This window comes from Columba livia, chromosome 10 (genome assembly GCF_036013475.1).
Source record: "Columba livia isolate bColLiv1 breed racing homer chromosome 10, bColLiv1.pat.W.v2, whole genome shotgun sequence".
In the NCBI taxonomy this organism is placed as follows: Eukaryota; Metazoa; Chordata; class Aves; order Columbiformes; family Columbidae; genus Columba; species Columba livia.
In genome coordinates, this window is record NC_088611.1 from 18,005,327 (window position 1) to 18,032,114 (window position 26,788).

General features: G+C 44.0%; 1 protein-coding gene across 4 annotated transcripts in view; it reads left to right on the plus strand.

Annotated features, from left to right (window-relative positions):
- The window catches only part of ARIH2 (ariadne RBR E3 ubiquitin protein ligase 2), a 31,650-nt gene extending 5,401 nt beyond the window's left edge, over positions 1–26,249 (plus strand). For all 4 annotated transcript variants that reach the window (XM_065074693.1, XM_065074691.1, XM_065074694.1 and 1 more), the window contains 13 exons: positions 12,266–12,333; positions 14,014–14,077; positions 16,384–16,531; positions 17,207–17,328; positions 18,175–18,284; positions 19,302–19,419; positions 20,899–20,949; positions 21,049–21,070; positions 22,528–22,679; positions 23,743–23,886; positions 24,229–24,297; positions 25,208–25,291; positions 25,762–26,249. In XM_065074693.1, the coding sequence (XP_064930765.1) occupies positions 12,266–12,333; positions 14,014–14,077; positions 16,384–16,531; positions 17,207–17,328; positions 18,175–18,284; positions 19,302–19,419; positions 20,899–20,949; positions 21,049–21,070; positions 22,528–22,679; positions 23,743–23,886; positions 24,229–24,297; positions 25,208–25,291; positions 25,762–25,833 (1,224 nt within the window). In that variant the 3' untranslated portion in view covers positions 25,834–26,249. The remainder of the gene's footprint in view (positions 1–12,265; positions 12,334–14,013; positions 14,078–16,383; positions 16,532–17,206; positions 17,329–18,174; positions 18,285–19,301; positions 19,420–20,898; positions 20,950–21,048; positions 21,071–22,527; positions 22,680–23,742; positions 23,887–24,228; positions 24,298–25,207; positions 25,292–25,761) is intronic.
- Positions 26,250–26,788: the final 539 nt, after the last annotated feature.

Below are 26,788 nucleotides of genomic sequence, written 5' to 3' on the forward strand. Positions count from 1 at the left end.
TAGAGTGGCGCACCTGTGTTTGAGAAGATAACTGACAGATAGGAAGACATGCTAAAACTCTGTAATTCTAACAAAAACACCTTTCTTTGTTGGTTCTGAAAGAATAATCATAGACTTTCAAAAAGACCGATCAGCTGTCATGCTGGGTATTAACCCTACTGTTGCAGTGACAGCAATTAAAGTACAATGAACTTGCCAGCTCTTGTAGTGACTAATTCATTGCAGAAGCGTCCCACTCCAAGGCAGCTCCATGCTGTTGTGCTCAATAAGACTTTTCTGAAGTTTTCTTTCTCTTTATGCAACTGATTACTGTAGCGCGAACTAGTAATAAGAAGTGTTTCCCTCTCTGCACTGCCAATGTGCTCTGGTGCCAGTGCAGGTCAGAGGAAAGCAGGTTGGAAGCTCTAGGTGTTGATACTGGGTTGAAATTACAGGTGCATCTACTTCGTAACAGGTCTCCTAGCACTAATTGTTTTTTGGAGCAAGCCCTGAAAGCAGAACTGGTGACCACAGCTTGTAAAAGCCAAGTTGGATGGGGTTTGATTCCTATTCATTTGGTCTGAATCAAGCCTAATTTAAAAAAATGAGAGGGATCCTCATCTGCACATCCGAGTGTCTTGTAGCGTTAGTGTAACCTTAAAGCCTGAGGACCGCAAAGCCTATAAAACAACAGGCTCTAAAGTGCACCCACACTTTTTGCTTTATCTCTAGCTGATTTTGCCATCTATTGTGCTTGTTCCCAGCATTCACCACCTCAGTTTTTCTTGACTGTTAGACTCATGTCTATGACTTCTTCAAAATGTGCAGTTCAAGCTCTGAACGCCCCCTGTTCCCGACAGGTTCTAAGAAACGGAGGCAAAAGAAAAGAATAAGTGAGAATAGTTGGTCAGCACTTTTGATCCAGCTGCCAGTTGCTCTTGGTTCTTAGTGATTAAGTAAAGACGTGGAATGGCTTTTCCGCTCCTTGCTGTTTGCCTTCAAAAAGGTGCCCCCTGCCATATTGTTCTCTTGAATTAAATTAAGAAAAGCAATACTTTATTTAGACTTTAAAATCAGGCTTTGAAAGTTAAAATAAATTTTTCAAGAATTCTGAAGGTCTCATTGAGCAAATATTATAGTTGACCAGATACTACCAGCCTGCTAGCATGAATCTGGCCCCAAATATGACCCAAGGAGAGAATATTTTAGATTCCTTGTATATCAAGAATATGCCTGCATATTTGCTTTAAAATGAAGTGCTACACGTTTTTGGTTTGTGCATGAGAAGTTAAAAATATATCTGGGTAGAGATGTGAAAGACTGTGATCTTGTAAGCCACATGCGAAGTCTCTGGGTCTTGAAGTGCCACGTTAACTCTCTGTTCGCTAGCAACGGTGATGCAAGAATCGCACTTTTCTTGGAAATTTGTCTGTCGGCAGCGTGTGCTTTTTGTTTCCTGGCACCCCTACTTACGATACTTCAGCAACCCCGTTTCTTCCTTCCCCTCTCTTCCCCCAAGGAAACTTGTCATTTTCTTAGTTTTCTGAGACAAACTGGAGTGGAAATAATTTGCATTGATTTAATAAGCATAGAGTAGAAGGAAATTGAATAGAAAGTGTTGAACTATTCGTTGTCATTATTTTCCGTTGACTTAATGGATGTGAATAAACAGGGACGGGCTTTTGTAAGAACTGTGTTTACTTTTTTTCCCCTAATTTGCTTGAGCTCTAGAAAGTTGTTGGTTGTTTTTTGTTGTTTTTTTTTTTCTTTGAAGTGGTTCTGCTTTTTTACCTTCCGTAATGTCTCGTGGTTTTTGGACAAGGGTGATTGTTCTTTTGAAGCACACTAGTTCATATTTTGTTGATTCCATCTCCTTTTGCTTGCGAAAGCTAATGGTGATACTGTGTTTTTCAGCATTAGGTTATATTTAAGGCAAAGTGGTTTTCCCTGAGAGGGAAAGATGAAGGTAAATTAAAGACTGTCTTTAGGAGCTATAATGAAGACAATGCCTGACATGGTGCTTGAGCAATTTGCTATTAGAAGTGAATATACCAATACAATTCCCTAAAGCAAAGAACTAAAATTAATGCAGTAAGTGGGCTCAGAGCCACATTTGAATGTTTTTCCACTGTGTGTTGTCATTGGGTGATTCACTTTCTGAAGGTTAAATTGGGGGGGGAGGGGGGTGTATTGAGTGTGTTTTTTTTTCTCCGTGACATATTGTCTACACGCTTTTAAAAACTGAAACAGGTATTCAGAGCTTCAAGTCCTCATACTCGCAATCTGTACTGTTGTTAGCTGATATAAGTCTAAATAACTAGTATTTCATCTGCTCTGCTCATTAACTCGCACTGTTTGTTTTTTAAACTGTTTTGTTCGGCTGTTTCAGGCTGATTGTTGAATTCCAGTTTTCTTACAAGTGTTGAGGTAAAGGGTGATCTTCCTTGGAAACCCTTTTGGTGCCTTTTCTCCTTCCTTCTGAGTTACGACTGACATTGTTCTCACTCCTGAGGCTGAACAGAGACCTGAACAAAGCTTGTGTTGGCTGGCTAACTTCAGATCAGGTGTGAGCACCCCAGATACATTTAAAAGTTTGGATACAAGATCAGAAGAGACAGATTCTTCAACAGAGCACTTGTTTTTCTACTCCAGGTATAGACGAAAATCAGTTAAAAACCTAAGTTTGATAAAAGCGCAAACCCAGCGTGTAGGTAGGTGTGTGCCCTTGTGTCTGTTCCTGTCATAGGAAACTTTTACCTTGAATTCTTCTGACTTGCTGTTTATCAGGTGAAGGATTCTGAATAGAAAAATGAGTACAAATAAGGTGTCGGTAGGTACAACCAGCTATGCTGTGTGTCAGGTCTGCAAGTGCAGTCGCGGTTATCCCAGAACCATACAGAAGATATAGGGACTTCATAAGTGGTACTCAGAACTTTTGTCCTCATTTTGGTTTTAGTAAGAACTGTGAGTGGATCCTTGCTTTCCAAGAAGAAGAGGAAATGTTTGCTTCTTCATTAGTGCTGTTAATCTGGAGATCTGTTTGTGGAGGTTCAGTTAATACCCTGACTAAAATTAGGATAGGCCATCTCTGTTGAAACATGCCGGAAGAAAATCTCAAACTAATATTATCCAAAACTTTGATTCTCTGACCAAAAGGTCTGTGAATTTAAGCAGATCACTTTTAATTCCTCAAAAGGTCACTTGACCAACAGTCAACACTTGTGAAGGACAAGTCTCTTGAAAGCAGAATGGCAGGTATTACCTGCAGACCAGCAAAGGAATTTACAACAGTTCTTTTTAAGAAGTAGATATAATTATAAAATCCAATATCTTTCAAAAACAATGAATTAAAACTGTATGGTGCTAAGTTTATTTTCAAGGTAACTCTGTCAAATCATCATTGAGTGATTCAAGTCCTGGAGTGGCAGCATCAGCACATGCACACAAACAGTATGATACTCGACAGTTGTACAAACAAAGTTGACCCTGTCACTGGCGAGCAAGTAAGTGTGTGATGATGTCATTTTGGTTTTGTTTGTGAATGACACTTGCTGGCTCTGCTGAGGGTCTCTGTACAAGCCTGGAATATCTGCAATGTTCCAAATAACTAGCAGTAGTTTCTCTGCCTCAGTGATGAGATGGATCTTTTTAGTTTTTACCAAATTCTTTAGACTGGTGATCTAAACCTTGATCATAACACCTTGACTTCAGGTCTTTTTAGAAGCTGATTGTCAGTCCTGAGGAGGCTATTTCAGCACACAGAAGGTAACAAGGAAAGATAGTTGTGTTTTACAGGCAGTCGATACTGATGTAGTCTTTCCACTAAAACCAAAGGAATTGCAAAACTGAAGAACTTGTAATTTTCAGTTTGCTAATGTGAGTAATCTCCTGTTATTTACCAGACAGCTAAAACTTACTTCCCTTGCTCCTTGAAATAACAACTTGCAGTGTGTTTTAGCCCTGCCCTGCAAAGAATAAAACTTGGTAGGTGCAAAAAGTATTTGATGTTGTAACATAGCACTGAATCTATTAATCCATGTTATCACAGCTGATCTTTCAGAGATAAACCAGTTTTTCATATATTCTTGCTCACCTTACTGGTGTCTTGTCTTTTAATACGACCAAGTTAGTATTTGCTCATAAAAACACAGCCCTGGGAAACTGTTGCGCGCACTCAAATTGCGCTGACACAGGCCAGTCAGTTTGTGGAGCCGCTCGGTGAACGCTGGCAGCGATCCTCTGCAAATACCATCCCCAGCAGACCCGGAGTCATGTGCGTGGAGATTGGCAGCCCCTGCGAGCGGCTCTGCCCGAAGGAGCCGGCGCTCACAAGATGCCTGTCCAATGCCATCGCAAAAAGTCCGGCCAGAGCCAGATGTCGAGACGCTGGCGTGTGTCCCTCCTTGTGCTGCTGTGCAAACCGCAGCCACGCATGTGGTATGGGGTGCTTATGGGGACAAACCTGCTGTGTCGCGTAGGTGTCCTTTTCGATGCCATGATGACTTCATGGAACTTATATGCAATATAAAATGGCAGCCATAAAAGACGGGCTGTACTGAAGTACCTCAAGTACAGGGAAGCTTTTAAAGCCCCTTGAAATATTAAAATGGTTGTGTCTAAGAGCAGGGTTTGAAAACTTTGTGTTCACAGTTAATGTCCATAAGAACCAACACTGGTAAATTTTAGTATATATTAGTAAGCAGTTAATAAATATTTAAATATTGTTTATTAGAAATGGTAGACCCTGATAGGCAAATTTAACTTCGCCACAGAACCACCATGGTACTGTTTGGTGTGATAACATGCTATTGCAAAGTACCTGTAAACCCTAGATTAGTCAGGAATGCAGGTTTATATCTGTACCATGTTCTGTGTTTTAATATCAAGCCAACATTATGTGGGGCATCCAGTCTGAAGCTGTAACCCTTAGGAGCACACAAGTTTGGGATGTACCTTTGTCTTCTACCTACTTTTTGTTCTCAAACAGATCTGGGAAGTTCTGCTATATGAAAGCTGTGTTGTTGCCTGCTAGGTTTAGTAGTGTGTTAAACATCAAGAGGACATGGATATCTCTGTAAATGTCTTCAGTGCGTGTTTTATTTTGGCTCTTAAAAGTAATATCTTTTTTTAAAGTGTAGTAAGTTTTTGTAGACTTCTGGTTAGCAAGATAAGAGAGCTGGCTGGAGGGCCTGGACCTTGCGACCTTGTGACAACTTCATAAAGTCATTTGAGGAGAGAAATCAGGTTTTTTTCCTTAGTGCTTAGAACTGCCAAAGTTCTCAACTTGGTTGGAAAAATGAGCCATAAATGTGGAGGGTGATTACAGCCCACACATTCTTTGTGATTCACGCCTTAAGTATATCTTAGAGCCAGTATGACTCTGCAACGAGCGAAAAAAATGTGTTCACAGCTGTTGATGGGTATGAACTTGGTGGGAGGTAGAGGCAAGACACAAGTCGTTAAAAATGCCGAAACAATCTTCCAGTAAGTGTTCCGTGTTGCAAGTTTACAGCTGGACAGCGGGATCACAGGAGCAGCGTGAAACAAGCGCGGTGCCAAGTTTGTGTGCTGAGCCTGTTGAGGACGCCACAGCAGAGATGAGCTGTTCTGTACCATGGAACACCGTTTTACAAAGCAGATGTCCCTCCTCTTCATCTTTTGATAACAAAAGGAAAATGCTCTTCAAAGCCGGGATTGTGGAGTCCAGGACTGTGGTGTTTGGAGCTGAGCGGGGATTACTTGCAGAGTCACCGAAGACCCACGCTCTACATGTGCGCGCTGCTGCGTGTCCTCAGCCACCGCTCACCATTACGTGCATCCAGGTTATCACCTCCCTGTGCATCCTCCTCATCCTCCTTTCTGTCCACCAGAAGGAATTGTCCCCATCTTCTGTGCCTTGTTGCTGGGACTGTGGCAGCACGCACAGGGTGTTGATGCTCTCAGACCCTATGCCACGTCGGAAAGAAAAACCCCATGAGTCCAGCTGGGGAGTCTCCTGTCAATCTCCTATCCGTGTGCTGTCTTACAGCTTTCTTACTGCGTTTCTATCCCTCTAAATCTTTCAAAGAAGGAATCTCGTAGCTATTTTGTAACAATGCCTTCTGGCATACTATCTTGCTTAAGTCTGTTTTTTTTATTTTTAATTTCTTTCTGAATCTCCTCAAGAGGAATAGCCTAACAGCTTGAGAAATACGTATGTTGAGATTTCCTAGCTGAGTCCTACTGATCCTGTTTGTTGGCAGCTGCAGCTGAAATTGTTGCTCTCCTGTGTAGGAGAGCAGATGGATTAAAGCAACATGTACGTGCGAAGAAGGAGTTAGAATTTAACCCCAGATCCCCTTTCTCCAGTGTGTGGCCAACTAGGCTGTGCACCGACAGCTTCACAAACCGTGTGTATAACACCAGCAGTGTTTGTCGTTCCCAAGCTGCGCTCTGTCTCCTAAATATGCCTCTAATCTTGTGGACTGACACCAGGTCGGTGAGTGACAGGGTGCAGATTAAAACCCTGCGATGAAGCAGAGCTCATGTAGTGCTCTTTGTCAAAACCTTTCTGTGGTATCGAGACTGCAGCTACAGACTCTAAATTGTTGGGTTTTTTCCCGTGCAGCCTGAACTCTGTAATCAGGAGAGTGCCTGAAATGTCAGACAAATTGTAAGCAATACTGTGAGGGAAACCTAAAGATGGAAGGCTTTTTCTCACTTTTTTTTTAAGCTTGACTTAATCCAGGAAAAAAAAAAGCAGGCTGGCTGATTTATTTTTTTTTTTGCAGCTGTGTCTTTTTTTTCTGATAAGTGAAATTAATTTGAGTTTGGTTTTCAAAACAGCCTTTTAATGCTCAGAAACCAGTAACAGGTGCAGAGAACTTTGCCACAAGACTTTGAACACTCAGGGTGTTTATGGCAGGTGATGTTAATCGCAGCTCACGCCCCTGCAACCCCATGAGTTTTCTACCAGGACTGCACGTTGGAATTCTGCTTAAAAAATGGGGAGATCAAACCAAAGAAGAAAATGTGGCCTGCCAAAAGCTTTTTGGTTGCCCTTTTGTTTCTTCTTAATTCTTGATATTTCTGCAGTTTTCTGAGAAATCCTCCAGTAAAAACAGGGCAGTCAGGCAGTTTTTCCAGTGGGGTTTGGAGGGAGTCAGATCTACTTTGCACATGAGAAATGAGTGTAAAATAGTATTTTTTCCATTTGTGGGTCACTTTCTTTACCTCAGGATCCTTAAGTAAAGCGTGTCTGAAGGTATTTTCTTCTTCAGCAAAATTATTTGATAGAAAGTACAATTTCTTCCTGAGGTGTTACTATTCTCTACTGCAAACCCAATTCAGTCTCCTGTTTTGTTTGTCATTTCTCACCAACAATTTCAGAGACTCTTGCTCTGTGTTTTTACTGTTGTAAAGAATTTAAGAGTGTGTTTTTAGAAGTTTTGATGCAACACACAAACTAATATCTTCCCAAGTTCTTAGTTACCCTGTAGAACTAACAAAAAACTAGTCATGGATTAAAAGAAAGGCTTCTCAATATTAATCCTATTTGCTTAAATCTATTTGTATGAAAACCTTTGATTGGGAGAAGCAGAAGAAATGGGAGCCGCGTTTCTTTATGCCAGGTTTGTGTTCATCTCAGGCAGATATCTCAGTGCAACCCTGATTGAACAGGAATTGTCAGCTTGGTGCAAAGCCATGGATGTCAGCTCCAACCAGATCATAATATCTCCAACTCATTCTGAATTGAATCTCTCCGAGAATCATATGATGATTCTTGTTTTAAATTCTAGATACTGTATCTCTGCAAAAGCGAGGATGGAAACACACCTCCAAAAAATAGGCCATCCCTTGGAGAAAAGCGAAATGAACTCATGAGATATGCATGCGGCATAAATATGCATGAGCAATTTCTGTAGAATGTAAGCTCTACAAAAGACAGTGGTTTTTTAGCTTTTAGGAAACATTTCTGTCTGAATTAGCGGCTGTCAAAGTGACATGGTTGAAAAGATCTTCTCCCGTAGAGAAGAGGTGAAACTTCAGCTATTCTAACAGCTTATCTAGGGAAGCAAGTTGAGCCATAGTTGTCTTAGAGCTCTCCAAACCCAGCAAGATACCTGCAGAGCTTCTTTGCAAATTCTTTTGATATTGTTCTGTCCTAGGGAGCGCCAGACTCTCACACTTCAAAAGTGTGAGAATTTTGCTTATCTTGGAGAGTAAAGAACCCAGGAGATAAATGGAGGTAGAAATAAAAAGAAAAAAAAATACTATGTTCTCTTTCAGAAAATGAATAGATGTGCATTTAATGTGATGGCCTTACTTAGTTCTACTTTCAGAATCTCATTTTGTCCAGCACTATGTACATGTTTCAGACGTTTTTTACAGCTCCTGTAGAGTCTTTACCTTGTGCAGAGCAGCTGCCTCTTGGCACCTTTCCTGTGTGCACAGACACTGCGCCTCTTGTTCAGTGCCGCGACGAACCTCAGCGTTTGGTGCCCTTTTCTGGCAATCAGCAGCCTTCTATCAGTGGGAAGTCAAAACTAAGCTGCTGGAGGTTTGGAAGAGGCTTCTGTGACTGAATTCCTGCTGGAAATTGCAGATTGGATGAGATCTCCTGTCTCTTCAGCTTTGCCACCCCATTGGGAAGAAAGAAGCCTGGTCTTCAGTCAGAAATTTTCCAGGTTCAGATTTGGAGCTGATCTTTGATCTTAAAGTTTTAAGCTGATGGTGAGAAAATGGGGGAAATGAGAGTGAGGGACAGAAAGTTTTTAATATGACTACTGCTTTCAGCTTTCGTCTTCTAAGCTTTAATAAATTTAATCACAGGTAGAAGAGCTCTGGAGAGGTCAGGCTGTGTAGAAGCATTGGCACAATTCATCGGTTGCAGACAAAAACTTAAATAGAAGTGCAGCATCTGGAATATACATTCCCTTCTGCGCTTTGGTCTGTAGAACTATTTTACTGAAATGACCTGCAAGACAGCGAATGAGCTATCTCACCGTCTTTGGGGGTCTTAGTATTCTGAAAAGAGAATAGGGAAGTTTAAGCAAAGCTGACAATTCATCCAAGGCTTCTTTTCTAGTTCGTTTTGTGTTTGAGACAAAGCATTATTATTCCGGAATAACTTGAGGTTCTTCTGGCACCCAGTGACTGATAGGGGACTGAATTGTAGCTCTTCCTGAAATGTTTTGTAAGTTTGAGATCTTTCATTGTGTGAAACTTCGGACTGTCCAGGAAATGCTGTATGGGACAGTGTGTCCAAACAGAAACCAAGGTTTGCTCCCTAAGCTGCGGTGGCTGCGTACGGCATGGGCATCGGTGTCTCCTGGCTGAACAGTTCAGCAGTATCAGCTTCTGTTCTTTGCTTCTCCAGAACTGTAAGGTAATGAATTATGTACCTATGGACCCAACTTCTGATTGCCGTGTGTATTTTTCTGTGCTCAGCATGTTTTGGCTCCTGCTTACAAAGAAATACTTCAATTATTCTGGGGTGTTACTGTGGAAGAACTGGCTGACTTGGTACAATCATTCACTCATTGTGAATGCACAATCATTGAAGAGTCTGGGGAGCGCTGCTAATCAATAGAAGCAGGCTTTTGTTAAACACTTGTTTTTCTTCTCATGCTTGTTTTCTTGAATCTCTCCAGCAATGTTGACCCCGATGTTGTTCACATTTGCCTCCTGAATTACCAGCCTTGCTGTTCGGGAGCAGGATGTAGATTGCAGTGGGATGAGACTCCGCTCAGCAGGCACGGCCCCAGCCTCATAACTTACCTACTCCTCTCCCATCCCTCTTTCTTACAGTCTGAATGTTATTTATCTTTAACGTGTAAGAATTAGGACTTCCATGCCAAGCAGACTCTGGGTGCGTTGCTGCAACTGACTGACTCTGGGACTTCTTTTTTGCAAGATCGCTTGCCCTCCAGTCAGGTTGCATCAAAAACTTTTCTGCTTCAGGGCTTTTATGAAAGTGGACTCATGTCATGAACCTGGCTTTATCAATTGAAAACGTTTTATTCTTTGGAGCTTTTATGATGAAAGTAATAAAATTAGCATTACACATGATCCCATCAGTGCTTGCATTTGGAACAAAATAGGAATAGTAACAGAAGCTTTGTTATTCTTCTAGATCTGTTAATCTGGCATCTTTCTGGAGCATTAATTCCACATTTTGCCTGCCAGTTTGACTCAAAAGCATTTGATTCTGTCAGGGTAGTTTGTTAGGTTTCAGAAATGTGTATGCCAGTATTTGTATTTCTCTTTCTATACATCTTCATTCTTGAATGTACTTGGTTCCTTCTCTGGGAACAAGTAACTGCATGGAGTACGTGGAGTCATGATGCTGCACCTCAGGCTCTGAAAATCCCACTGAAAAATACCAATTTTTGTATGTTGCAGATGAACTTCCCATTTAAATCTGGTGCTTTGTTTGGTTTTTTGTCAGGATGGCAGTTCTTCCTCACCGCTACCGAGAAATAATATCATTGCTGTTAGAGAGTGATTCATTAGCATGTGGTTTGCATTTGCAGGAAGCCGGTCTTGTAGGGACCACATTCCTGGTGCTTGTTTGTTTTACAAAGACAAAATGCAGATATCCTCCTTGTACGAGCAAGTCAGAGGTGTCTGCCTGGGTCTGCCAGGCTGCAGGCTTAGGAAAACAACCCATGCGAGGCCAGCGGTGGCGTTTCATCACCGGTGAGGTCGAGGAAGGTGACATACCAGATCGTAACACAACACGACCTGATGCTTTGGTTCTTCTAGAAAAAAGCATTATTTGAACACTGAAAATTCCCCTTATTGCTGGGATTTTTTTAGTGCCCAGCAAAGTGGGAAAATCTGAAAGTGGAGGTGGATAAGAACAAATGAGAAACGCCGGCTGCGTCGTGTGTTGGTGCTACGTGGGTTTAACTTGCTGAACCAGCCGTCCAGCGCTGAGAAATGCCAGTTCAGGAGCGGGGCAGGATCGTGTGGCAGGAATAGGTCAGTTATGTTGTGTTGTGAAACTGCAGCTCCTCACTGGGGCAGATTTAGATGAGTCATGGATTTTCTGCCCCGAGGTGTGCAGAGCCTGGCTGCTTTATTGGAGTGACCATTGCTTGTTTTTCCTTTCAGGGTTGCTGTGTATCTGGTTTACTAGTACATCGGATCCTGTGATTCACTTGTAGCAGGATTCAAGAAGGCTTAATGGCTTTTCAGCTGGTGATTGGGACTGACAGCTTCTCTAGGGGAAAAAGGGAGCTCTTCCTGCGGCTCGAACAGAAGGAGCTCTGTTTTCTATTTGTGTAGTAGAGAGAGTGTCTTGGAGTGCAGGAGAAAGAGCCCTTAACACCAGTGGGTGTCTAAATGCAGAATGTGCAAACCACTGGGCTTGCCCAGGTGCTTCCTAGCACAGGGAGGAGTGAGGAGGGGTGTTGGGAGCCTTCCGAATCCCCCTGGAAGGGGGGTCTTATTTGCAGGAGACCTACTGTGTTTGAACTCCATGAAATAAAGGCATGAAGGGGTGTAGAGGCAGGTTGAAGGTCCAGCAGCTCAGCAGACACCTGTGGTCTTAGCAGGTACAAGCCTTTTTGTGCTAACAGACCAGTCTGGTTTCTTTGGAAATAAACTAATATGCAGAAGCAAAGGAGGACTTGTTTGCTTGTATCCTTGTAACATGACTTTAAATGTCATGTTGCAGTATTCTACAGAGTGCTCGGGCTAGCACAGGCTGCGCTGGTGCTTGCCAGGAGTCCACGTAATGCAAGCAACTCTGCATGGAAATGTGCCCTGTCACAGTAGCTTTCCATCTTCCTATTCCAGGCCAGCGTGTAACTTTGTTCTTGTCAGTGAAGACTAGGGAAAATGTTTTCGTTTTTCCCCTTTACCGTTACAACATGCCTGCCTTGCAGCTTGTGACTGCTTCTCTAGCTCAGTAAGTGGGATCTGTCTGCCCCATGGTGCCAACTTTGCACACTTATCAAGGACCCTGATCCCGTCTGGTCTGGGCCTCTCAAGTGGTGACCACAGAACTGGATGTGGGGCTTCCACGAGCAGTGAAACTAATGCAGTGAATTCTTCATTCCTTCCTCTCTGAGTTGTTGTGACTTAAGTATGTGAGATAGCTGGGGTACAGCTGTGTTTCATTTATATTGCAGATGCACTGACTGTGAACCTTGTGTCTGGTAATGTAATAGGAGCTGAGTGTCACTGAGATATTGTACTGAGTTTGTACAACTGATTAGTCTTGGAAGAAGATCATACTCCTAAGCAGAGTTGTGGCTTCAAAATATCCCTAACTTGACTTTTTTTTTTCCCCACCTAGGTATCACATGCTGTCGCAAAACTAGTATTAGTTAGTTTCCACTGGCAAATCTCAGAGATTTTGGAAAGGTAAGTGTAAATAGTCTTTCCTGTGCTCAGTGCTTTGCAAGAATGCTCAGCGTGGTCCATAGGTGTCTTTTTGACAAGCACCTTTGAACCTGGAAGCAGGCCACACAGGCCATTCCAGGGAGCAGAGGAAAACCACTGTTTTGTTGAGGCTGCGTTGTCTGTAAGACATTTGTAAACAGGCAGAGGGTATCAGTGGCCAATGTCTTTCAGTCTGAGTGATTATTGCCATGCTGGGAACACTGTAGATGCATTTAGCTTAAACTTCGAGATAACAGATTGACAGTGCTGCATCTATATCTATTCATTTTACCCAATGTATACATAATGTATGTTCTGTTTTGAACAAATGACCCCTAAATCATAAAGGAACACTGAACTTGTGCTGATATATTCTTTAGTAGTACATTCACATTGAAGTTTTTTCTCTTCTGAACATAAGTGATGTTTTTTTCCAAGCTGACTAAAGTTTGGAGAGCAGGGGAAGATGGTGAGAGAGAACTGGGAAGTGCAGCCCCTTTGTTGCTCGGTCAGTGTCACCGTAACAGAGTCCTCCAGCTGATTTCAGAAGGAAGGTTCGGACTCTGCCCAAACATATATGGCAAGTGTGTCAGGAGGCACTGCTGTCTGGCAGCCCCTTCAGTTAACACTGGCTCAGAACTGAGCTTTGTCTGAAAATAGAGAACATATCAGCCTGACTCATTCCGCTGTGCCATTTTTGGCCCTGTAGCCAGCAACTTCATCCAGAGCACATATGGGAAATGCATCTCATGTATGGATATTGTTGCAGCATCTTTGGTTATCACGCATCCTTTGAAAGCTTTTCTCTGGGGAAGGTGAGATTCGGGCATAGCAGCTCAGGGCAATTCTGCATGTTAACTAATGAGATTTAAACAAGAGAAAGTTTGGGGAAGGGTTTACTTCTAAAGCTATGACTTTGCAAGTTGTTCTCCAGTTGATTTGGCCCTCAAACTTCTGTCTTGGTGTGAATTGACATTGCCAAATAAAAGCTCCCTCATACAACTACAAAAGTGCTATTGGGGAGGAGGGATTTACAGCGTGGGCACAACTGTGATGCCACTATTTCAGAATTCACTGAGACGAAACATTATTCTGGAATGGAAATCGCAAACAGCAAAACATGTTTAGTTCTAAAGCTTTGTATGCCTAGGGGGTGATAATCTATCACAGAATAAATACTTAACTAGATAATAGACTGGGATCAAAGTGAGACCTAACCAGGATAGCTTGATTTTATTTTATTTTTTTTAAATATATTTTTACAAAGGGATAGTAGACAGACACTTGCTGGAGTGTGTTATAATGGGAAGTGGCTTAGGACTGCTCTAGGAGTGTGGATAGAAAACCTCAGCTTCAAAAATAATGTTTTGGGGGGAGTTGTAGCAAGATATTAATGGAGGAGCATGAGAGAAATGCTGCTCCATTACCGGGAGAAGTATTGTTTCTGTTTCTGATTTTGAAGAAACTCTCATAAAGTTTTGTTGATGAGACTTCAGCTCGTTATATGAAGAAGCCTCACACAGGATGCATTTCCACTTTCCTTGTTGAAACCTACCCTACCGTTTGCACAGAGCCTGTTATTTAATCAGGCGAGAAGGATCAATTTAACAAAGCAAAATGTCTTCAGAAATCAATGTGATCATTCTTCAATTGCCTTTTCAGGCACAAGTCAAATGCTGCCCAGTTGCTAGTAGAAGCACGAGTTCAGCCCACCTCATCCAAACATGTAAGTATGCTCACTATTTTGGTCTGTTCCCTTGGCAGACACCTCCGACCCACCTCGTCGGAGGATTGCATTACTGATGGCATCATCTGTCCTGTATTAACCCTCTGCAAGCTCAAGTCCAACACCCTAACTTAATGCTGCGCTTACTTTTTAAATGAGAATGCACTCAAGAGGTGTCTAACATTTAAATAGCAGCTTTACAATTGTCTTGCAGGTAGTGTTCAAGAATTATTTGCCTTAAGAAAATTAAGCTCTTTCTTTTAGCATGAGTGATGGTACACGATGGAGGGAGGAGAGTGCATGGGCTTGGCTGCTTCCAATTCTGCTCTCTGTAAAAGATGCTCAAGGGAAACTCTGGCTGCACAGAGTGAACAGAGCTTGTCTGTGCCTGGAACAGAGGGGTTTTTTTACGTTTTTTCTTTTCCTGAGACAACCATTTGCTGCACTGCTCTGCTCAGAGATGCTGAAGCCAAATCTCCCAGTGGTGTTGCTGCTGAGCCAGTCGATAGTGATATTTGAACCAACAGCTTGTGTTTTGCAGCTGGGGCTACACAGGTCTTTAGATTTGGGGTTTTTTCCCCTTTAAATAGAAGCTTCCTGTTGCATGTTTACAGGTTTCATTCACAGTGGGTGCCTTGGTACAATCCAGGAACATGTTGCCATGTGTCAGCTTTTGAGTGATAAAATATTGCATCTGAGAAACACTCTTTGGGTCAGGGCGGGGGGGAGATTTTAAAAGCCTGATTTGGCATCTGAGCTGACTCACAACCAGCAGAGAGTGACAATGCTAAAACAGCTGACAGGGGTAAGCTTCATGGACTCTAAATTATCTCCCTAGATGCTAGAAAAAAATCTCTGTTATTTAGCATACCTGCAAATTAGTCCATGTATTTTAATGTTTGTCTGAATCTTATATCAGCTGCCACTTAAGCGCTCCCCACTGCAATGGTGATTTGATTTTGGGAAGAAAGGTATTACAGTTATAAGGTTAGTTTAATTCTTGATAGATAAACTTGGTTTGCTAGCCAATTAGTTATAGTCTTTTTGTGCCAATGCAGAATGATGATATTTTGGGGACAGATGCTCATACTGAGTCTGTAGAATAACTGCCCCTATAGGGAGAAGCTATAGGGCTGAGCTCCGAGGGCAGCATGCAAAGGTTCACAATGGTTCACAGTGTCAAAAAGCATGTTGTTCAGGCTGCACAGTTGATCCGGGCAATCAATGCAGTTGCAGACTTGGTGAACCTTGTGTTGGTCTGTAAGTGAAACTGCCTGGAACAAAGTTGCATTATTTCCTTTTCCATGTGGTCACGCTACGAGCGGAGCTCTGTTGGTCACGCGGCTGCGTGTTGTGCTGCTGCTTTGCATCTCCGGCGTGCAGAACCAGGTCTGGAAGCAGCAGCTGCCTCGCACAAGCTTCTCAACGAGTAGCGAAGGTTTATGTAGATAAAAAGCAGTTATATGGCTTCTCTGTGAAAGGAGAAATAGGATCACAAAGTCCTGCTAATAGCTTTGTTGAGCCTGGCTTTGGACGGTGCTGTGCTAGCCATAGATCTTCATGTCCCGAGGGTGAGCCGAGACGTGCCGAGGGCTGGATCTGTCACCTGGGGATTAGCTCTGCGCTCCCCAAGGGGGGATCCAAACTGCTTCCCAGTGGTTTGGTGAAGCAGCAGCCTAATTATGCCTGGCCTGAAGCAAACCTTCTAACCCTTTTCAGCTGAAGGGATGATGCCTGCTTTGCCAAATGTAGCATAGGCAGAAGATATGAGATGCGAGATGATGGTCTGTGAACTCTCTTTTCTCTCTGTATAAACACTATGCGCTGAACCTTGAGTCGCCTCTCCACTTACCAAAAATCATTGTCCAGAAAAAGGGCGCTGCTAAGCCTGCTTCCCGCTGTAACGGCTCTCCAGGGCCTGTGGAGCAGCGACAGAGTCTGGCCCAGCTAACAGAGAACATCAGTAAATTCAAGGAGGGATCAGCACAACAGTGTATTTCCTTATTTGTCAGATAAGGTGAGAGTAAGAACCAAAAAACTAAAGGTGAGTTCTGGGTAGCACTAGATTAGAAACAGGAGCTGTTCCATGACCGTTGTGTTCCATGAGATTAGAGGTTCATGAGAAGGACCAAACATCAGGGTGGTGCTGCACCCCAACACACCAGCTGCTCATGAACCTGTTCTGGCCTGGAGCTCACCTGAGACAGTTGTCACAAGGACGGTGATGCAGGTGCCTGCAGATGGGGTGAAATGCACTGGGAGAGCTGGGATGCTTTCACCGTAACGCTGATTTCTCTCTCTGCCAGGCAATGGTACATTCCTCCCATCACTGCGCGGTGTGCATGCAGTTTGTGCGGAAGGAGAACTTGCTCTCTCTGGCTTGTCAACACCAGTTCTGTCGCAGCTGTTGGGAGCAGCACTGTACGGTGCTTGTCAAGGATGGTGTCGGAGTTGGTGAGTTCAAGGTGGTGCTGGGCTCAGATTTGCCTTGTTGGCCGTTCTGGTTGAATCGGTTTAAAACATCTCAGTAATGAGAAAATGGAGCATGGAATGAGTATTAACTTGAACTAGTAGTTTTACCTGGATCCCTGGTTAGTATTGGCATAGCCACCAGGAGAGCGCTGCTCCTGCCTAACAAAATGTGCAAGTCCATAGATCCATTTGCTGTTTTTCTCCTGTTGTGATCTCGAGAGCATGACTGTAACAAGTTAGAAGCTGCAGACTTGCTGCATTTTGAGTTTGCATCTCTCATGATGTGTTGTTGCACTGCCCCTGGAGAGCTTTTGGATGTAAACATCTGTTCCCTTTGTTGGGTAGAAGCCAGGAGCTGCCAGGAGTTGCTTCAGGCTTTTCCTAGCCTGTCCTTCATGCTGGCATGGCAGTAACATGCAATTTTCTACTTCAAGTTTCTGACCTTGCTTGAAGCTGGTCCTGGGTGCACATGTGCCCCGTCATCTTTCAGTGAAGACAGCTGGGCTTCTGCTTTTCAGCAGCCCTGGTAGATTTGTTTCACAGTTGTGTCTCTCTTACCACAACAACAGATGGCACCTAGGAAACTCTGTTGAATGCTCTCTGTGCATTCGCTCATTACAAGTTGCACCGCACTCAAGTGTTGTATTTTCTTCTCAGGGGTCTCCTGCATGGCTCAGGACTGCCTGCTTCGGACACCAGAAGACTTTGTGTTTCCATTGCTGCCTAGTGAAGAGCTGAAAGACAAATACAGGCGCTACCTCTTCAGGGACTATGTGGAGGTATTGCTTTCTTTCAGTTTTAAAGTACCCTGGATCAATTCACCGATGACTTGCAGAAATTTCGTTTGAAGTGTCTTGCATCATTGATTAGAACTGCAGTACCTGCAGCAAAATTGTCCCTGATAAACATGATGCGGCTGCTCCTGTAGGACAGCCTCGCTGACAGAATGCCCTAGCAGGCTGCCAAAGTAACTTCTGCTGTAAGGTCACCCAGTAACTCCTTGGCTGGTGCTTCAGTATTCTCAGAATGTTGCAGCTCAGAACTTCAATCTGAGTTTTAAAGCCCTTCTTGCTCTAGTATAGAGATTTTAGGTTCTGAAAATAAGTCCTTCATCTTAGCGTGGCTCAACTGAATTGGCTTGCTCAGTAACATTTTACGTGAGTTTTTTTTAAATTAAAGCAGCAGTTAAGGTTAAATGTGCAGGAGTATTCTGGTAATTTGGAATACTCAAGCAGTGAAAGCAGTATGAAAGAGGGGTGTCACCTCTCTTCAATAAGAGATCATTTGGGAGGGAACAGCCACCACAGGAGAGCAGCTGAATACATTCTCTGGCTTAAGAAGAGAAAAGGGAAAGACCTCAAATGGAGTAAAATTGCTTGTTCAGTGTCTCGGTGGGGTCTCACGGTTGTGTTGCTGTGCTTGGTCTGTAACTCTCCATTTGAATTCCCTGTTCTATAAAAGCTGTAAGTAATTGGTGTTCCCCTTCCTAATGTGGAAGAGGTTTTCACTTTTTTTCAACAAGAAATGGCTGACTTGTATGTTTTTGAGGATAACAGTGGTTAAACTTGAATAGAAAATGCTCTTCCGCAGCCACTGCTGATCTTCCCACCTTGGTATGTCCACAGAGCCATTATCAGCTGCAGCTGTGTCCTGGTGCAGATTGTCCTATGGTCATACAGGTACAAGAGCCAAAAGCCCGGCGAGTGCAGTGCAATCGTTGCAATGAGGTCTTCTGGTAAGCAACAGAGAAGGTTAAAGGTCACGGCAAAAGTGTCTGCTGTCCTCAGAGCTACTCTGTTTGCCTTCCAACAGGTTCAGAGTGGAGAAGCATCTCAAATGCTTTGCTAGAGTTGTTTGTAACTTGAGTTAGCTTGAGTAATTGGACACCTGGGGTCTGACTTCTGCAGGTGGTCAGCTGTCCTCTTGCTCCCTAAACTCCTTGGGACTTGGGTGTTCTGATAACCAGGGAATGCAGGGCTTGAGTAAGGAAGGGGTTACAAATCTACTGTTCTCATTTTTTGGCTGGGTTACATATTTTGATACAGACATAGTGACTGGTGTCTACTAATATGGCCTCACTGCTCTCTGCTGGTATTGAATTTTAAGTTTATTACAAGTATTTGACTCCCGGACTGTCTGGTGTGTTTTGAGGCTCAGGTGAGAATACATTTCTGCTGAATAGAAACACTGATATACCTTGTCTGACCTCAAGCGTGTGTGAGACCAGAGAAAAAAGACTTCAGCTTATGGGGCTGCTGGAGTGTCTTCTGCTCCTGGGTCTGCAGAATCACTGCTGCTCCGAATGTCTGTGGAGTGCAATACTGGTTTAGAGGCTCAGCTTACTGGTATCTCCAGGCAAATGGCTTAACTCACCTGGGGCTGATCAGGTTATGCTAATGCAGCTCCCTGGTATCGGCCACTGGAGTCAGGCTTCTTGTAAAGCCACTGGTATAGCCCAGGCCTCTGCAGCTGCGTTGGAGCAGACGTAGGTGGACTCTAGGAGGGATGTGCCAGCCCTCAGACATGTGGTTTGGCAGAGGAGACCTCATTTTACACTCATCCTGACACCAGCTTCTGCACGAGAGGGTGGGGGGTTGTTGGAGCTCAGCCTTGCTCTTTGCACTCTGGTCATACACATGTGCATTTGCATCCCTTACCTTGGCCTTTCAGATTTTGGTCATCAGGAAAACCTCAATTCTAGAGCCACTTCTCAGAAATAAATATGTCTTATTGTTTTTTTCCCCACATTAAGCTTCAAGTGTCGTCAGATGTACCACGCACCCACAGACTGTGCTACCATTCGGAAATGGCTCACCAAGTGTGCAGATGACTCCGAAACAGCCAACTACATCAGCGCTCACACTAAAGACGTAAGGACAAGCAACTGCTTGTGTTTTTTGTCCTCTAGTCCTGCCTGGGAAGCAAGATACAATTCTATACATACGTAGCATTGTGTGCTGTGTTTTCATAGACTGTGAATTCTCACAGCTCCCCGGGGACTGGGGTAGACCACAGTGGATGCCTTGGGAGTGCTTTGTGTGGGAGACCCAGCTGCCCCCTTGCCGTAAGGACCTGGTGGTCCTTATTCCAGACCTGGTGTGAATGTCTTTGGCAGCCAGGTGTGCTGCCCTCCCATGGGCAAAAGAATTGTGGCTGCTTTGAAAGGATCAGTGGAGATGTATTTAAAATGGAAGGAGAGAGTGTGGTAAGTGAGGAGTCTGTACCAAATAAGGCACTAGTGGTGTTTAATCCTGAACTGCATGGATTACTGTGAACTGGGAGGCGAGGGAGATAATGTCTTGATTTGGCAAGGACAGCAAAATGGGGCAGATGAAGTCTGTAAATTAGACATCTAAGTACTTCTAGGAGTTTTAGACCCAAGAAAAAGAAGTAGTAGTGCATATTGTGCACTCTAGTCTACTTATAGTATTGTCTTTAAAAGTCATAGATGTACTTCCTTAATCTTCCAGATCAGCTGTCTGCAGACTGGAACTTTTAATGGGGTTTTTATTATTTTGTGGCCTGACTTCAAACCAGTGCTTAGCTGGCATTCGTTCTACCATAGCAAATGACAATTGTGACAGTGCTAACTAGCTGCAAGCTTCGGTTGTGTTAGCAAAGTGGGTGCTTAGACTAGAGATACTAGATTCCCTTCTTTCTCTGGAAAAGGTGCAAAGGAAAGTGACGGGATTGTTTCTGCCGTGCTCTTTTGTAGAAGGTTCTGTTATTTTGAGCATTGTCCTGGCATACATTTTGCTTGCCATTAAAACCTATAAAAAGCAGCAGAACCCGCTTTATCCTTTGTACCCGTGCAACCCAAAAAAACGTAACTGAACTTGACACTCCAGGACATCCGTGAAGTGGAGAAGTGAGCGACTCTCACCATGGTCAACCAGGTTCTCTGCAGCCAAGTTGTCATCTGTTAGTGGCTAAAGGCGGGATAGAGTGCTGATTATCTTGTAGTACAAGTAGCCGTGAAAGCTACTGTCGTATGTGGACTAATTACATCCCTATGCCTGAGCAACTGCCAAATGGTAACTCAGGGAGACCTTCAGTTTTACACGGAGTAACAACAGCAAATTTGTTTTCTTGAGTGAGCAGCCCAGTGCTGCAGTGGAATTTCCTTGGCTTTGCCATTCTACTTCCTTTTTAAATGGAGTTGTCAGGAATTGGTGCGAGGCAGGGTGTATATATGTTAATATTCTCATATGCATGTATGCATATTAAAAAAAAAAATACAGGAGAGGAATAATCCCACATTCCACAATAATAATTCCACAATAATCCCACATTCTCTAGAAGGCTGCTAGAGACAGAGCTGGATCTAACAAATGCTTCTGTTTCCCCAGTGTCCCAAGTGCAATATCTGTATTGAAAAGAACGGAGGCTGCAATCACATGGTGAGCAATTCCCTGAACACATCAGACCTTCCTTGTTCTAAGCAGAATTTTTTTTCCCCACTTTCCACTAACTGGTGCCTCCTGTCTCTTCTTTTTCAGCAATGCTCCAAATGCAAGCATGGTGAGTAGGACTTGGAAGCGGTTTTCTCTGCAGGGTTTGTTAGTGGGGATGTTCTCTTCTCTTTTTTTTTTTTCTGATATGAAGACAAATTGTGAACATTGACTGAAATATTTTTCCCCCTAGTAAAAGGTGAACAGGATGTGAATTACAGCGTTGTGTGTGATAGTGTTCTTTTTCTTTTCCCCACTGGTTGGGATCTCAGCTGGGCTCTGGTTCAGGGCTGGTTTGGCTCCCTCTCCCTGTCATGTCCATTGTATAGAGAAGTCTTCATCTCTGCCATAGTATTAACAGTGGAGCCCATCTCTGAGGAGAGTATTATGTGCTTTCCGTGTAATTTTATTTGTCATCAGCTGAAAATACGGGCAGAACTGAGCCATTTACTCAGATCAGCTTAAGTCCTTTTGCTTAGGGATGGAAATAATGAGCTTCAGCCCAGATGAAACTGCAGGAGCTGTGAATTGTTCTGCGTAACATTATCTGTCAGACTTCTCAGTCCATCCCTGTGCAATTAGCAGCCTGAGTGTCTTTGGCCCATTGTGTGGCCCTACAGAATGACAGCCTGTTCTTGCATTTATCTTTTCATGGCAGAATTAATCTCTGTTGCCTTGTAGTGGGATAGCTTGTTCAGCCCTCTAAGTTAAGTGTGCCACTAGGAAACATTATGGTATCAGAACCTTATTTGGAAGATGATTAAAGATTGCTGTCCTCTATTATTTTCTTTGCCTTGGGTTTCTCAGCAGCACTGGACGTGCTTTGATGGAGCTCTGTGACAAGGGTGAGCAGGCAAGCGCCAAGGTACCATGGTGACAGGCACTCACAGAGGCTGGTGAACGCTGGAAATATGAATTTCAGTCTCTTGAATAACACAGAAGTGATTCCTACTGTAGCAATTTAATCTCCATCTTTTTACCTTCCCAGTGGAACACTCACAGCCTTGCTCGGAAATGAAGAAACTGTCGTGTGGGTTTTGCTATTGCTCTCTTTTCCCTACTTTCTTCCCAGTTCAGTGGCTCCTAACTTGAAGCATCATAAACCACTGATATCTGAAGTTACCTGGGTAGTTCCCTGCTTTATTCAGCCAGAGGTCTGCATGGGGCAGTGTGCCCGTGGTGGGGAGGATGCAGCTCACAACTAAGACCACAGCTTTGCCTCTTCTTTAATCGCGAGTGGCAGCCTGTGCAGAACACAAGTTCAGTTCTGCCTATTGCTCTTGGTGCACAGGGCACAGCACTTCAGGATTTACTTTCCATAGTTGCACAGGAGGCTGTACAATGAAAATCTTCAAGACAGGCTCTTTTTTGGCTCACAATTGTGTTCCGTTATGCAAGATGATACAAAATGTATGTTTCTTGGCTTAGCAGAAATATCTGAAAACAGATGGGCTGTGTCTCCTGAAGCTTTCCTTTCTGGGAGGTTTTTTCTATGCATCACAGTGGGTTTTTTGCTATTTTCTGCAGACTTCTGCTGGATGTGTCTGGGAGACTGGAAGACTCACGGCAGCGAGTACTACGAATGCAGTCGGTACAAAGAGAATCCTGATATTGTAAACCAGAGTCAGCAAGCACAGGCCAGGGAGGCCCTTAAGAAGTACTTGTTCTATTTTGAGAGGGTAGGAGACATCTCCTTGGCCAGAGCTGCTGTAGCCTTTTAATGCTCCCTGCCTGGTGCAAAGGTCATTGCCAGCAATCTCCGTGCAAGAAACTGCCCAAAGACAATCTGTGCAGCATTTTCAGGCCCTGTTTTTCACTCAAAATACTGTCCTTCGAGTCCCATCCAAACCAGTAGTGTTGTACCCAAAGCAAATCGTATTCACTCCCGTATTTCCTTGTGCTAGAGGAAATCAGCATTACCTGTATGCCACTGTACCGTTTTCCCGCAGGCTGACTGCTGCTGCATAGATAGATGTTGCTGCAATTGTTCCCTTGCAGGACCGGGGAACTTCAGTTCCTTGTGGTATGTCTCTATAGAGACAAAGAGTATATAAACTCTGCCATGTTCAAAGCTCCATTGGCTGTCGCAAAGTTTTCCTAAAATTTAATGTAATCATGTAATATTGCTGTTAGAGCATCCTTGTCCACACAGCAGGCTCAATGCACCTGGCCATGCAGTGCAATTCTAGAGAAGCACCTCTGGAAGAGAACGTGGTAGAGCTTAAATGCTGCTGCGTTTCAGTTTCCCCATTAAAATGAGTTTATTCTTCATATCGTGAGCCAAGTCCTGTGGTAAAATAAATGTGTCCATTACTAGCCAGACCAACAGGCTTTGGGAAACGGCCATGTTTACAATGTGCACATGGATGTTGAAGTTCACTGAGCCCATGTGAAATGTTAATTTAAACTCTTGACCTTTCTATACAAATCCTTTAAGTAGGGGAATCACCATTACTTTCCATGTTCTTAGACACGAGGTCGTTGTGTGACCGGAGGGCGTTCCCACTCGGAGGAGCTGGGTTTGCTCCCTGCTCTTTGCCGCTCTCAGTCTGTTGTGTTCCACCTCCGCCACTTGCTATGGCGGTGCTGCCTTGCTGTTCTTCCCCACAGCATGTCTTGCCTTGCTGGACTCCTGCCCCACTTCAATTTCTGCTTGCTAGAGCTTGTGCTTTTATAGCAGCAATATTCTGGTCTCATGCATTTGTTTTTCTTTCTCTTTCTCCCTACCACCACCCCTTGCAGTGGGAGAATCACAATAAAAGCCTACAGCTGGAGGCACAGACATACCAACGAATCCAGGAGAAAATCCAAGAAAGAGTTATGAACAACTTGGGAACATGGATAGACTGGCAATACCTACAGAATGCTGCAAAACTACTTGCAAAGGTGGGTAGCTGTGTGTTGTTTGGCACAGAGAATACACACCAGAATGCTAAATTCACAACACCAGGTGAGGAGGGGAATTTAGGAATTGTGGGTACGTAGGGCAATACCTCTGGTCTAGGACATGAACTAGCCAAAAATCATCTGGAAGTGACCTCTATATGAAGTCATATTTAACTGCACAAGTTCTTCCAAGGAAGGTGTAGGAAATTCCACTATGAAACGTCCAGTTTTCCTTGTCAGAAAGTGGCTTCTTAGCCTCTGGAGATCACACAGATGTGACTGCGCTGACTTCCAAGTCTGAGACTCTTGTCTTTCTTTTCTCTCTCTTCCACTCCCCAACAGTGTCGTTACACCCTGCAGTACACATATCCATATGCCTACTACATGGAGTCTGGTCCCAGAAAGAAACTGGTAAGATGTTTTGCTCTCTTCTTTGCTGATAGTGTTCGGGGTGCAGCTGGCAGCATGCTGGGCTGAATTCCAGAGCTTGGCAATGTCTGAAGTATTAATCCTGAGTTTGAGATGAAGACAGCATAAATAGTAGGTGGTTTTGCACCTTTCCTCTTCACTTCGAGTTGACCAGCAGCTCAGACCTCTGTTACATGACATTATTTTCCCAGGGCACTTAACTGCACTTTCACTAACAAGCAGTTTATCCAGCCAGTTTTGAGGCTGGATGTGCCTTTTTTCCTTGGTAAGACTTAACACAGTTCTGCGGGCCGTATCGCATGAGATTTGCTGCTGGAGGATTGCTTTTCCAGCCTTGGATCAGGGTTTAGCTTTGCTTTCTATTTTTCCTGTAAGTTCCTTGCTGGCTTGGTGCATCCAACAGGCTGGACAACAGCCCTGAATTCACTGGAGAAGTTGTTTCTTTGATTCAGTTGTCCAGTAAAACCTTTTATCCAGTCTCTCTCCATAGCAATATGTGGATTTTCTGAGGCTGTGGACAGATTTCTCCTCTGGATCTGACTGTGGAAAAAGTTACTGCTCCCAGCACTGGTTGACAGTCTCTTTGCTCTGCCTGCAGAGCTGCTCACGAGAGTATTTTGTGACCTATTTAAGGCAAAATGAGCTGAGTTAGGAGATATTTCTCACTTGCAGTGAATTTTGAGTGGTGCGGGCTGGGGACTGCTTACACAAGAAACTCCTGGAAGGGGTGATGCTGTCTGCCTGAAGGTGAATAAGGAGGAGGCACAAACCTGCTCTGCCAGCACAGCTGTCTGCAGAACACACTTGTCTGCTCCTCGAGTGCAGTGTGTGCTGTGAAACTGTTCCGCTAAACTAGTGTCTTGTTGCTGTCTCTTGATTTTGCTCTCTGCAGTTTGAATACCAGCAGGCCCAGCTGGAAGCTGAAATCGAAAATCTCTCCTGGAAGGTGGAGCGAGCAGACAGCTACGACAGAGGGGTGAGTGTTCTGCTCTCTTGAGCCTGCTGGACAGATTTTGTTTGTTGGGCTTAACACTTCTGCGTGAGCGCTAAGGCAGTCAAGTGAGGGTTCTGCAAAACTAGATCCAGAAAGTCACGTTTAGCCAGCAGATGCTGTAGAAGTGGAGTGCTTGCTGCCTTGTGGGAGAGGAGGGAGGGCCACAGTGAGTCCTGCAAACTGAAACGTGACCAACAAAGCTCTGAAGGAATCTGCATGTGGGTGAAGAGCCGATGCCTTAAGCATGTAGCTTTTTAGACAGAGCAGGAGCCAGGTAACTGCAGAGGGAGCCCAGGTCGAAAGGAAAACAATCTGCGATCTTGTCATCCCAAGCACGTGTGACGTGTGAAGGTTGTCTGTACTTCTCAGGCTGGAGCTCAGCCTCTCTGTAAAGACAATGAACTCTTCTCTGGGGAGCTCATGCTAACGGTTTCTACCTTCTGTTTTACCAGGACTTAGAGAATCAGATGCACATAGCAGAGCAGAGACGGAGGACCCTGCTGAAAGACTTCCACGACACATAAGACAGGAGGAAATGACAAAGTGCAGGGGTGAGAGCAGCGAGTGAAGTGACGGCAGCTTCACCGGGATAAGCAGGCACTGCCTCTGGGAGAACACGGCCAAGGACAAAGCCACCCTTCCCCTTGCAAGTCAGACACATGCAAACACCACATCTTAGTCCAGTTTGTTCTCTTATCTTTCTGTTTCTGTTTTTGCCAGGCTAGAGGCCAGAGTTCAGATTGGCGTATTTCCTGGGGCTTTTCCCTCCTGCCCTTGGTGGATTCAGAAAGCGAGGGAGTTTTTCTCTGAATGGCTGTTAATAGTATTAGATCATTACAATTTATGTAATTTTCAACGGTTGTACAATTATACAGACAAACCTTAGAATAACACACAACCCTTTTTAAAAATAAATTGGCAGTGGAGTGTTTTTCCTTAATCTGCTTGTAAATTTAATGGGCTTTTCCCCCCCTCTCTCCCTTCCTCTGACCCAAAAATCCTCCCAGGCACTGAAGGAGGTTACAAAATATCTCGGCTAGATTTCCCGATGCTCCTTTAACCGGGGCATTGTAGCCCTGGCATTGCAGGAGGAGACTGGCTGGCGTTAAGAGTGGCTTCTGCTGTGTCTGACCCGACAGTACCAGCAGTGGCCGTCATTTGGGATGATTACATGTGGCATCTCTTTTCTTGTAAATCAGCTGTGCAAAATCCTGCTGCACAAACAAAAGCAACCAGAGGAACTGTAGGGGAGAGACCAGGTTAATGCTGGGGGATATGCCTTGAGTCAGGTCAGATTCTGCATTTGATGAATTTTAGGTCTTCCATGTAGATTTTTTGCCTATTTTTTTTTTCTTTGTGGGGAGGGTGTTGTGTTGCCAAAGTGAGTGATGAGGGAATAGTAGCATACAGTTGTTAATCAAGGCTTGGGGGCTTTTGCAGAGTGAAACAATCCATGTTATAACAGTGCCGTGCAGCCTG